General features: G+C 40.0%; 1 protein-coding gene across 1 annotated transcript; it reads left to right on the forward strand.

Moving 5' to 3' along the window:
* Positions 1–7,090: 7,090 nt before the first annotated feature.
* On the forward strand, positions 7,091–11,928 carry LOC125551880 (adenylosuccinate lyase-like). The gene is made up of 10 exons (XM_048715263.1): positions 7,091–7,371; positions 7,470–7,649; positions 7,795–8,010; positions 8,107–8,289; positions 9,024–9,245; positions 9,440–9,556; positions 9,679–9,822; positions 10,000–10,101; positions 10,939–11,007; positions 11,372–11,928. Exons 1-10 carry the CDS (start codon positions 7,210–7,212, stop codon positions 11,603–11,605), a joined length of 1,629 nt encoding a protein of 542 aa, XP_048571220.1. The 5' UTR covers positions 7,091–7,209; the 3' UTR covers positions 11,606–11,928.
* The last annotated feature ends 654 nt before the right edge of the window (positions 11,929–12,582 follow it).

The following is a 12,582-nucleotide window of genomic DNA, read 5'->3' on the forward strand; positions in this document are numbered from 1 at the left end:
AGTTTGGATAACATTACTTTCAACATGAATAGGCGTACCTGAGATATGATGCTTTATTCGTTACCCATTGACAACCTTCGGGTTAGTACCTTCGGAATTATTTATTTTGATGGCTCTAGACCGATAAACCTCCACGATAACATAGGATCCTTCCCATTTTGAGAGGATTTTCCTGCAAAAAATCTGAAACGAGAGTTGTACAAAAGAACATATTCTCCGACTTTAAACTCACGCTTTTGGATTCTTTTGTCATGCCATCTTTTTACTTTTTCTTTGAATAATTTTGCATTTTTATAAGCTTGGGTTCTCCACTCATCTAATGAGCTAATATCAAATAACCTCTTTTCACCGGCAAGTTTGAAATCATAATTGAGCTCTTTGATGGCCCAATATGCTTTATGTTCTAACTCAAGAGGGAAATGACAAGCTTTTCCATAAACCATTTTATAAGGAGACATACCCATAGGATTTTTATATGTTGTTCTATAAGCCCAAAGTGCATCATCTAATTTTTTAGACCAATTCTTCCTGGACCTATTAACACTCTTTTGCAAAATTAATTTTATTTCTCTATTGCTACGTTCAACTTGACCACTAGTCTGAGGATGATAGGGTTATCCAATTCTATGGTTAACATCATACTTGGCAAGCATTTCACGGAAAGCACCATGAATAAAGTGTGAGCCACCATCAGTCATTAGATATCTAGGGACTCCAAACCTTGGGAAAATAACTTCCTTAAGCATTTTAATAGAGGTGTTGTGATCAGCACTACTGGTTGGAATAGCTTCTACCCATTTAGTAATATAATCAACAACAACCAAAATATGTGTATACCCATTAGAGGAAGGAAAAGATCCCATGTAATCAAATCCCCAAACATCAAATGGTTCAACAACAAGTGAATAATTCATAGGCATTTCTTGACGCTTACCGATATTACCTATTCTTTGACATTCGTCACAAGATAAGACGAACTTACGGGCATCCTTGAAGAGAGTGGGCCAATAAAATCCAGACTGCAATACCTTATGAGCAGTTCTATCTCCAGCATGATGCCCTCCATAAGCTTCGGAGTGACATTTCCATAGGATTTATCCCTATTCATGCTCAGGTACACAACGTCTAATAATACCATCTACTCCTTCTTTATAAAGACGTGGGTCATCCCAAAAGTAATGTCTTAAACCATAGAAGAATTTTTTTTCTTTTGTTGGTATGTAAAGCTAGGTGGTAAATATTTAGAAACAATGTAATTAGCATAGTCAGCATACCAAGGAGTACTGTGAGCAACATTTATTGCAACTAACTGCTCATCAGGAAAACTATCATCAATAGGTAGTGTGTCATCAAGCACATTTTTAAGCCTAGATAAATTATCAACTACTGGGTTCTCAGCTCCTTTTCTATCAATGATATGTAAATCAAATTCTTGTAACAAGAGAACCTATAGAATAAGTCTAGGTTTAACATCTTTCTTTTCCATAAGATATTTAATAGCAGGATGGTCTGTGTGAACGGTTACTTTGGAATCAACAATATAAGGTCTAAATTTATCACAAGCAAACGCAACTGCTAAGAATTCTTTTTCAGTAGTAGCATAGTTCGTTTGAGCATTGTCTAGAGTTTTACTAGCATAATGAATTACATTAAGTTTCTTATCAACTCTTTGTCCTAGAACAACACCAACAACATAATCACTAGCATCACACATAATTTCAAAAGGCAGGTTCCAATCAGGTGGTTGAACAATAGGTGCAGACATTAAGGCTTTCTTGAATGTTTCAAAGGCTTCTAAACAATCATCATAAAAAACAAAGGGAATATCCTTTTGCAAGAGACTAGTGAGAGGCCTAGAAATTTTAGAAAAGTCTTTGATAAATCTCCTATAGAAACCAGCATGACCTAGGAAACTACGAATACCTTTTATATCTTTAGGGCATGGCATTTTCTCAATTGCATCAACCTTAGCTTGGTCCACTTCAATACCTCTTTCAGAAATTTTATGACCCAAGACAATGCCTTCATTAACCATAAAGTGTCACTTCTCCCAATTCAAGACAAGGTTTGTTTGTTCACATCTATGCAAAACTCGATCAAAATTGCTTAAACAATCATCAAAAGACTTCCCATAAACAGAAAAGTCATCCAGGAAAACCTCAACAATCTTTTCACAAAAGTCAGAGAATATAGCAGTCATACACCTTTGAAAGGTAGCAGGTGCATTACATAAACCAAAAGGCATACCTCTATAAGCATAGGTTCCAAAAGGACAAGTAAAAGTGGTCTTTTCTTGATCAGGTTGAGAAACAGGTATTTGTGAAAAGCCAGAATATCCATCAAGGAAGCAAAAGTGTGTGTTCTTAGATAATCTTTCAAGCATTTAATCAATAAAAGGCAAAGGGTAATGATCTTTCCTAGTTGCTTTGTTCAATTTTCTAAAATCTATTACCAGTCTATAGCCTGTAACAATTCTTTGTGGAATAAGTTCATTCTTATCATTAGGAACAACACTTATACCTCCTTTCTTAGGAACACAATGAACATGACTTACCCATCTACTATCAGCTATAGGATAGATTATACCCGCTTCCAGAAGTTTTAATATTTCCGTTCTTACCACTTCTTTCATCTTTGGATTTAACCGACGTTGGTGATCAACAACGGGTTTAGCATCAAGTTCCATATTAATTCTGTGCTGACATAGAGTGGGACTAATGCCCTTTAAAACATCAAGAGTATATCCAATAGCAGCTCGGTGCTTCCTCAGAACTTTCAATAATCTTTCTTCTTCATGTTCTGAAAGGTTAGCACTAATAATAACATGATATATTTTCTTTTCATCAAGATAAGCATATTTCAAAGTGTCTGGCAATTGTTTTAATTCAAACACAGGATCACCTTTAGGTGGAGGAGGACCTCCTAGAGTTTCAATAGGCAAATTGTGTTTAAGCAGAGGACGTTGTTCAAAGAAAATTTTATCTATTTCATTTTGTTCATGCATATGTAAATCATTTTCATGGTCTAGCAAATATTGTTCTAAAGGATCAGTAGGTGGAACAACAATAGAAGCAAGACCAATTAATTCATCCTTACTAGGCAATTCTTTTTCATGAAGCTTTCTACTAAACTTGGAAAAATTAAAGAGACTCATCACCAAAACTAACACCGACAGTTTGTTTCTCACAATCTATCTTAGCATTAACGGTGTTCAAGAAAGGTCTAGCAAAGATAATGGGACAAAAGTCATCTTGTGGGAAACCAAGGACAAAAAAATCAGTAGGGTGTTTTATTTTTCCACACAAGACTTCAACATCTCTAACAATCCCAACCCGTGATATAGTGTCTCTATTAGCAAGTTCAATGGTAACATCTATGTCTTCTATTTCTGCAGGTGCTATGTCATTCATAATTTCTTGATATAATGTGTAAGGAATATCACTCACACTAGCACCTATATCACATAAACCATGATAACCGTGATCTCCTATTTTAACTGAGACAACGGGCATGCCAACAACAGGTTTATGTTCATCCTTTTTATCAGGTTTGGCAATTCTAGCAGCTTCTTCACAGAAGTAAATAGCATGCCCATCCATATCTTCTTTCAAGAGATCTTTAACCATAGCAATACCAGGTTCTACTTTGATTTGTTCATAAGGTTTAGGTGTTCTAATATAGCTTTTGTTAACCACAGTTGAAACTTTAGCATGTTCCTTTATCCTAGCAGGGAAAGGTGGTTTCTCAATATAAGCAGAAGGAACAACTGGATCAACATTATAAAGTATAGTTTCTTCTTTAACTGGTACCGGTTCTTTAGTTTATTCTTTAATAGGTGGGTGATATTTAAACCACTTCTCTTTAGGGAGTTCAACATGAGTAGCAAATGATTCACAAAAGGAGGCTACTATCTCAGAGTCAAGTCCATATTTAGTGCTAAACTTTTGAAAAGCATCGGTATCCATAAAAGATTTAACATAATCATACTTAAGTTTAATACCTGACTCTTTACCGTTGTCGAGCTCCCAATATTCAGAGTTGCATTTAATTCTTTCCAAAAGATCTCACCGGAATCAATAGTCTTCTTCATAAAAGAACCAACACAAGAAGTATCAAGCATGGTTTGATCATTACGAGAAAGCCGAGCATAAAAAATTTGGATAATAATTTCTCTTGAGAGCTCATGATTGGGACATGAATATAACATTAAATTAAGCCTCCCCCAAGCTAGAGCGACACTTTCTCCTTCATGAGGCCAAAAATTATATATATAATTCCGATCACGATGAACTAGATGCATAGGATATTTGTTTGATGGAACTCCAATTTCAAATGATTCCAATTCCATGATCCAATATCCTCACATAGCCTATACCATGCCAATGCTTTTCCCTTCAAAGATAAAGGGAAAACCTTTTTCATAACTTTGTCTCCGGGTAAACCTGCAAGCTTGAACAATCCACAAATTTGTTCTACATATATCAAGTGCATATCAGGATGTTCGGTTCCATCTCCTGCATAAGGATTAGCTAGCAGTTGTTCTATCATACCCGAAGGAATTCCATATTCAATATTTTCAGTAGGTGCAGTAGGTTGAGGGGTAGCTAATTGTGGTTCCGGTCGAGGTGAAGATACTCCGAACAAACCCCTCAAAGGATTGTTTTCCATAGTAACAAATGACAGTAAATTTCAGCACACTATATAAATGTTTCCTTACCAATTTCCACTTACCAAAGGTGCTTCACTCCCCGGCAACGACGCGAGAAAATAGCCTTGATAACCCATAAGTATAGGGGATCAATTATAGCTCTTTTCGATAAGTAAGAGTGTCGAACCCAACGAGGAGCAGAAGGAAATGACAAGTGGTTTTCAGCAAGGTAATGTCTGCAAGTGCTGAAATTGTAAGTAACAAAGTAGTTTGATAGTAAGATATTGTAACAAGCAAGTAATGATCATAGTAACAAAAGTGCAGCAAGGTATCCTAATCCTTTTGTGGCAAAGGATATGCCAAAATGGTCTCTTTTGATAAGCAAAGTGTTCTTGAGAGTACACGGGAATTTCATCTAGTCACTTTCATCATGTTGGTTTGATTTGTGTTCGATACTTTGACAATTTGATATGTGGGTGGATCGGTGCTTAGGTGATGTTCTTACTTGAACAAACCTCCTACTTATGGTTAACCCCCTCGCAAGCATCCGCAACTACGAGAAAAGTATTAAGGATAAATCCTAATCATAGAATTAATCTTTTGGATCCAATCAGTCCCTTACGGAATAGCGCATAAACTAGGGTTTAAGCTTCTGTCACTCTTGCAACCCATCATCTAATAACTACTCCATAATGCATTCCCTTAGCCCCAAATATGGTGAAGCGTCATGTAGTCGACGTTCACATGACACCACTAAGAGAATCACAACATACATACTATCAAAATATCGAACACATATCAAGTTCACATGATTACTTGCAACATGATTTCTCTCGTGACCTCAAGAACAAAAGTAACTACTCACAAATGATAATCATGCTTAAGATCAGAGGGGGTATTAAATAATATATTGGATCTGAACATATAATCTTCCACCAAATAAACCATATAGCAATCAACTACAAGATGTAATCAACACTACCAGTCACCCACAAGCACCAATTTATAGTTCCGGTAACATGATTGAACACAACAGATGAATTAGGGTTTGAGATGAGATGGCATTGTTGAAGATGTTGATGGAGATTGCCCTTCCCAAGATGGGAGAGATGTTGGTGATGATGATGATGATTTTCCCCTCCGGGAAGGAAGTTCCCCCGATGGAATCGCTTTGCTGGAGGGCAAAAGTGCTCCTGCCTAAATTCCGCCTCGAGAAGGCGACGCTTCGTCCAGAAAGTCCTCTCCTTATTTTTTCTAGGTCAAAATGACTTATATACCAGAAGATTGGCACCGGAGGTGGGCCTGGGTGAGCACAACCCACCAGGGCGCGCCTGGGCTCCCTGGCGCGCCCAGGTGGGTTGTGCCCACCTGGTGGGCCCCCTCTGGTACTTATTGGCTCCAATATTTCTCATATATTCCATAAAAAATCTCCGTAAAGTTTCAGCTCTTTGGGAGTTGTGCAGAATATGTAGCCTGACGTAGTTTTTTAAGGTCCAGATTTCGAGCTGCCGGAATTCTCCCTCTTTGTGTGTACCTTGCATATTATGAGAGAAAAGACATTAGAATTACTCAAAAAAGCATTATTATGCATAAAAATATCATAAATAATAGTAGGACAATATGATGCAAAATGGACGTATCAGTCGGCGCGGGTTAGACGAATTGTAGACTTTGGATGAATCACTTTAAAAAATTAGAACTCAGATGTGCATTTTAAAAGTATTAAGACCCAGTAAACACTTCACCGAAAGAATCATGACCGCCCATGCATTTTTTTGAGTAAAATACATTGATGGTCATTTAACTTATCATGTACGCTCACTTTGGTTACTGTACTTAAGAATACGGTTAATACAGTCACTATATACGTGTTGAAGTGATTATAAGGTCATTGCCAAATTGTATAGCTCCGTATTCCAGCTATTTGACCGGTCAAACAATCCACATGGCGCCTCGTCAGCTCATTTTCTCTCTCGATCTATGTGGGCCCTACCTGTCAGTGGGTGGACAAAGAAAGAAAAATAAGATTCAGTCCCGAGACCTCACACTTATGGGCCAACTGCACCCGTCTCACCAGGTGTCCAACCAGAGGAAGAAATCATTTTACTCGTTCAACCATTCACGTAACAACCACTAGGATTTTTCTTTGGACTCTACGAGGCGTCATGTGGATTGTTTGACCGGTCAAATAAATAAAATATAGATCTATATGGTCTGGATGATCGTATAATCATCTTAATACATATAAAGAACTGCATTGATTGTATTCTCAAGTACCGAAACCAAAGTAAGCATACATGATGATTTTTTTTAGACATACATACACGATAAGTTCAATGACCACTAATGTATTTTTTTCTTTTTTATTGCCCATGCATTTTACTTACTACCAAACACACCCGAGCATCTCCAAACCCCTTCTTCCCTTTAAACCCCTACCCTCCCTTTCCGCCGCTTTGCTGCTACCTATCCCCTTCCCTCCCCTCCCCACGCCGCACGGCCCCGCCAGTCCTCGCTTCCACGCTCCTAGGGTTTTTAGCCGCCGCCGCGCCTCCCCGAGCATGTCGGCGCCGCCCTCTCTCAAGTCCCCGGCCACCGCCGCCTTCCTCGCCTCCCCACGCTTGGCCGTCGCCCCAAGAGCCGCCGTGCTCGGCGCCACTGCGCAGCCGCCGCGACGCCTAAGCTGCTCTGCAGCCGTTGGAGCCGAAGCCAGGGATCTCGAGGTGGCGAGGGATACCTTCCCGAAGTACTCGCCGTTCCATTTTATTTAACCAGTGATGATGGTTGCTTATGAGATGCGTTCCGTGCGTTCGTTGATCAGATGAGTGCTCCCCTGGACTGGGCGGCGAGGTCGGTGGGGGAGCTGGAGCAAGCGACAGACCTGGACACTTTCTGTATGATGGCGCTATCACCTCTGGACGGCCGATACTTCAGATTTATTAAGGACTTGATGCCCTTCTTCAGTGAGTTCGGCCTCATCAGATACCGCGTCTTAGTCGAGGTTCGGCTCTTCGAATAGCATCCGCACTGTGCGTGTATTATATTATATCTACCATGTCTGTATAATCTTGACTCGTGTGGATATGTTCGGTTGCTAGTGTGCCATGGTCAATGCTACGTAAATGAAGTGGTTTTTAGTTCTGTAGGTCAGATGGTTGCTGAAGCTTTCTCAAATTCCTGAGGTCAAGGAGGTGCCGCCGTTTAGTGAGGAGGCCCAACTATTTCTGGATGCAATCATCCAAGATTTTAGCATCAATGATGCTAAAGAGGTGAAACAAATTGAGAAAATAACTAACCACGATGTGAAGGCTGTTGAGTACTATCTGAAGCAGAAATGCAGCTCAAATCCAGAGGTTGCAAAGGTATACGCTGATTTTCATTTTTGAAGGCAGATGTTGATATGTGTGTGTTCACTTTCCTTAGTGAAGTCAACTATCATTCTGATCATGTTTTCCCAGGTTTTGGAATTCTTCCATTTTGGATGCACTTCTGAAGATATCAACAACTTGTCACATGCATTAGCTCTAAAAGAGGGGGTAAACACAATTATGTTCCCTGTGATGATCGATGTATGCAGTGCAATATGTTCCTTGGCAACGGAAAATGCACACGTCCCTTTGCTGTCTAAAACTCACGGACAGGTATTTAGAGCCACCTTTTAGCTTTTGAATATCTTTATTAATATATGCTTGTGTATGTAATAGTGTGAGATTAATGAATATCTGAATTATTGTTTCTTCATATTCATATGTGCTAATCCTTTTGAGTCAGTTTGGTGCTTGTTTTGCAGTAGATTTGACCATGTGTGACTCTAACTGTTCTATTATGTAACATGTGCCACAAAAACTTACTCGAGCTTTGTTATATTTGCTTGCTATTGCTGCAATAAGAGGGCATGAATAGATATAACTCCTGCACAGCATACAAAGAATGGAGCAAATTCAAAAGTCTGCTGTTCCTAACTCCCAAGTCGATAGGGGTTGAGTTGACAAGAAATTTAACTTTCTTTTAAAACGGCAAATAGGAATAAAATCGATCCTACCGTTACATATTGTTTCTGGCCTAAACCTTGTGTAATTGTTTCTTTCATTTTTTTGGACAAATATCCTCTTTGTTTTTACCATATTCTATAAATAAACCACTTTTGCTAAAAATATTAGGTGAAAAACTTTATTCAGTATTGCTGCAGTTCAGAGTTTAGCAGTTTAGCACAATGGTCTATATGTAATAGTCGAACTTAATAGACAACACTGTTCATTGACATGAGGCTTCCATTTTCCTGACATGGACTGCTCAAGCAAGATGCCAAGATCTAGCCTTTTGTTGCTGATATGCCTGGAATACTAGCTTAAAATTTTCAGCTTCCCATTTGTAGCCGGCATCACCAACAACTCTGGGAAAAGAGATGGCAAATTTTGCAGCCAGATTATCTGATATCGGGAAGAGTTTTTCTGAGGTTAAGATACTAGGGAAATTTGCTGGCGCTGTTGGAAATTACAATGCTGATGTAGTTGCATATCCGGAAATTGACTGGCCTAAGATGACAGAAGAGTTTGTCAGGTCCTTAGGTTTGGAGTTCAATCCTTACGTTACTCAGGTGATTGTTTTTTCACTACATTGTCACTTCATTGTTCCTTACATTTTTACATCTTGGGAATCATTTTTTCTGTGGAGATATGACTTGTGTCAGAACGCACTGGCAGTATGATGAGCCTATGGCACTCGCTTAAACTACTATTTACATTTCTATCAGCATTATTTGTTCTGATGCAGTATTTATTCTCTTTGCAGATTGAACCTCATGACTATATCTCAAAGCTCTTCAATCTATTTGTCCAGTTTAACATTGTCTTGACTGATTTTGACAGAGACATGTGGTCTTACATATCAGCAGGCTACTTCAAGCAGGTAAAGCTATGAAGAGTAGACTATCGTCGAAGAATTTGATTTGATACTGCAAGAAAGAACCTACTCATATTGACTTATTGTCTCCATTTCAACTTACTCCGCATTCCCCCATATTGTTTCAGATACCAAAGGCTGGTGAAGTTGGATCCTCCACCATGCCTCACAAAATCAATCCCATCAACTTTGAAAATAGTGAAGGCAATCTTAGCGTGTCGAATGGTCTTTTATGTACTTTAAGTATGAAGCTACCAATATCAAGGTTGCAGGTAATGTTATCACTTCTACACTTGAATTTCCCCTTCTTCATTCGTCAGCAACTGAATTAAATTGTGTTATTTGGATGTTGAATACCCATGCCAGACAACAACTTAATCATTGTATTTAGATTCTATTGAAGTATTGGTATCTTGAACTAATGAACTGCCATGGTACATCAATGACAGCGTGATCTCACAGATTCAACTGTTTTGAGAAACTTGGGTGTTGGATTAGGGCATTCACTCTTGGCTTACAAAGCAACAATGCAGGGAATCAAGAAGCTAGAGGTAGGTGTCTTAAGACTTGGTCCTTTTAGCTCCTCATATTTAATTTTGTAGCCATTCAGCCCTCTCCCTCCTACCCCCCCCCCCCCCCCCCCCCCCCCCCCCCCCCCCCCCCCCCCCCCCCCCCCCCCTCGGCGCGCACATTGCCCCGTAAGGCCTTCCACTGGACGATTGCTCCCTGTATAACTCGATACTCCCTCTTCCCCGAATTACTTGTCACAGAAATGGATGTATCTAGACGTATTTTAGTTCTAGATACATCCATTTCTATCCATTTCCGTGACAAGTAATTCCGGACGGAGGTATGTAAGCATGGAACTGCAATTTGTGAGGTACTTGAATGATGTTTATTTGGCTGAATTCAGATAATCTAAATTTTGGAATGTTTGTTGGTTACAAATGAAAGGAGACTATGTTCTTTAAGACGCTATTATACTCTAACAGGACATCAACAGTATGAATTGATATAATTTCTTGAAATATCGTTCTGAACATAGACGCATAAATAATGACAGACCTTGTTAATATTTCGAATCTTTCTGCATCTAAAACCTTGTCCGATCAGTATTTTGGATATTACCTAACTGTTACTTATGAGTTATGATTACTTAGTAGTTACACAAAAAAATGGAACCAAATATATACTCCCTCCGATCCATATTACTCCAAATCATAATCTAACACTAAAACGTGTCTGTATCTAGACAAATCAAAGACAAGTAATATGGATTGGAGGGAGTAATACTTTTGTTACATATAGTATGCAATTATCAGTAACCTCAGATGCCTAGGTTATATCTGCTGATTCATTATTGTTTTGCCCAATTGGTTGTGGTACAGGTGAACAAAGTCCGTTTGGATGAGGACTTGGAGCAAACATGGGAAGTCCTTGCAGAGCCAATACAGACTGTAAGATTTGCTTTGTTCTGTTCATCCTCCCTTCAGTCTGATTTGTGATTGTGCTATGCTTGCATGGAGTTTGTTAGGCTAGTATATTTATGAAGTTTGTATGGATCATGAGATACTTTACTTTGTCAAAAAAGTGACTAGATTAGGTGCTTATTGTGTGATCATGCCCCAGTATGGCATTTAGGCAAATACACCACTATGTTTATTATTTAAGCCTGCAGTGGTATTCTCAAGTGGTCAAAGCCAAAACAATTATTATTTTCACTCGAGGCAAATCATGCCTACCCCAACTTGTTTGGGACTAAAGGCTTTGCTGCTGCTGCTGCTGCGAGGCAAATCGTAATTTTATCGTTGACCTCTGTAGGTGATGCGAAGGTATGGGATCCCCGAACCCTATGAGAAACTGAAGGAAATGACTAGAGGCCAGGCTGTAACCAAAGACAGCATACGCAAGTTCATTGAAGGTCTTGACCTGCCGGAGGATGCGCAGTCAAGTCTTTTGAAGTTAACACCACACTCTTACACTGGAGAGGCGGAGAATCTGGCTGCAAATATTTGGAATGTGGTTGACCTGAAATCTGGATTTAAGATCAAGTGAGCTTCTACCCTGGCCCTGGGTAATCTACCCACTTTTTTGACGATGACAGCGACAATAACATCGAAAGCTTCAAGGGGAACATCACATGGTAGCTTAGCGTTCAAAGATTGTTTGTCACGCTAATTTATCTGGTTCTCACTGAAAAAGCTTGTGGTGCGTGTGGCATGCGGCCCACGGAATTGTACCATCACTATTCGTTCTGCCGTGTGGACTTCCACTTACGTGGCTGCTTGGTGGATTGATAGCCGCACATGAGCAAATTGTTTCATCCCACAAGCGCCCCACAGTAAAAAGGAGAGAAACCTTTTGGGATCGGTGGAGAAGTCTCCGGGAGTCGCACCCTTTGCATTTGCTCTTCCAGTGCGCTTTTGTTCGCCCTCATATGATGCTTTTGGTTGATGCGTTTCCAATGCTGTGCCGTAATGGGATTCGTTTGCAAGATGCGACAGCTACTTAGAAGAATCTCTAATCGTAAAGAAAAGAAAATTCATGTTCATCCTTATCCTGCGGTGTGAGAAGACGTTGGTGATGCATGGCGAGGTCGATTCGTCGGGTTAACATTTTACTTACGGCAACAGTCTTCTCGGCTCTCAGCCAGGAAAATCGGAAAACGAGAATCAGTCGCTCCGGTTCCAGCCGACACGTGAGAAGAGAGATCGTCCGTGTCTCCATCTAGCTACTGCTGAGACGACACCTACAGTGACACGCTGATACAGGGACCGCTCCGGCCGTGAACCAATGCTACAGCATTTCTGGTTGCGACCATGACAAGTTGACAACCGAGCGCTCAATTGCTGGGCACTGCCCTCCAGTGACTGGGCTGGTGATTTTGGCAGCCTGTGTGTGGGAGGCTGGGAGCTGTTTGGCCCTGCCGCTGCGGGTGGGGTTAGGGCAACTCCAACGCGGTTCACCAAATGAACATCCTCAGATGTTTGCCGATAGAAATAGGGGCGGAGGCCATCTGGCCAAAGTCATCA

This window comes from Triticum urartu, chromosome 4, assembly GCF_003073215.2.
Source record: "Triticum urartu cultivar G1812 chromosome 4, Tu2.1, whole genome shotgun sequence".
NCBI lineage: Eukaryota > Viridiplantae > Streptophyta > Magnoliopsida > Poales > Poaceae > Triticum > Triticum urartu.

What these genes read in the sequence shown, in the direction of transcription:
- LOC125551880 (XM_048715263.1), top strand. Translation starts at nt 7,210, where the DNA reads ATGTCGGCGCCGCCCTCTCTCAAGTCCCCGGCCACCGCCGCCTTCCTC. An exon ending in TCAATCCTTACGTTACTCAG is followed by an intron (nt 9,246 to 9,439) that starts GTGATTGTTTTT and finishes TTCTCTTTGCAG; the next exon opens with ATTGAACCTCATGACTATAT. An exon ending in TTGCAGAGCCAATACAGACT is followed by an intron (nt 11,008 to 11,371) that starts GTAAGATTTGCT and finishes TGACCTCTGTAG; the next exon opens with GTGATGCGAAGGTATGGGAT.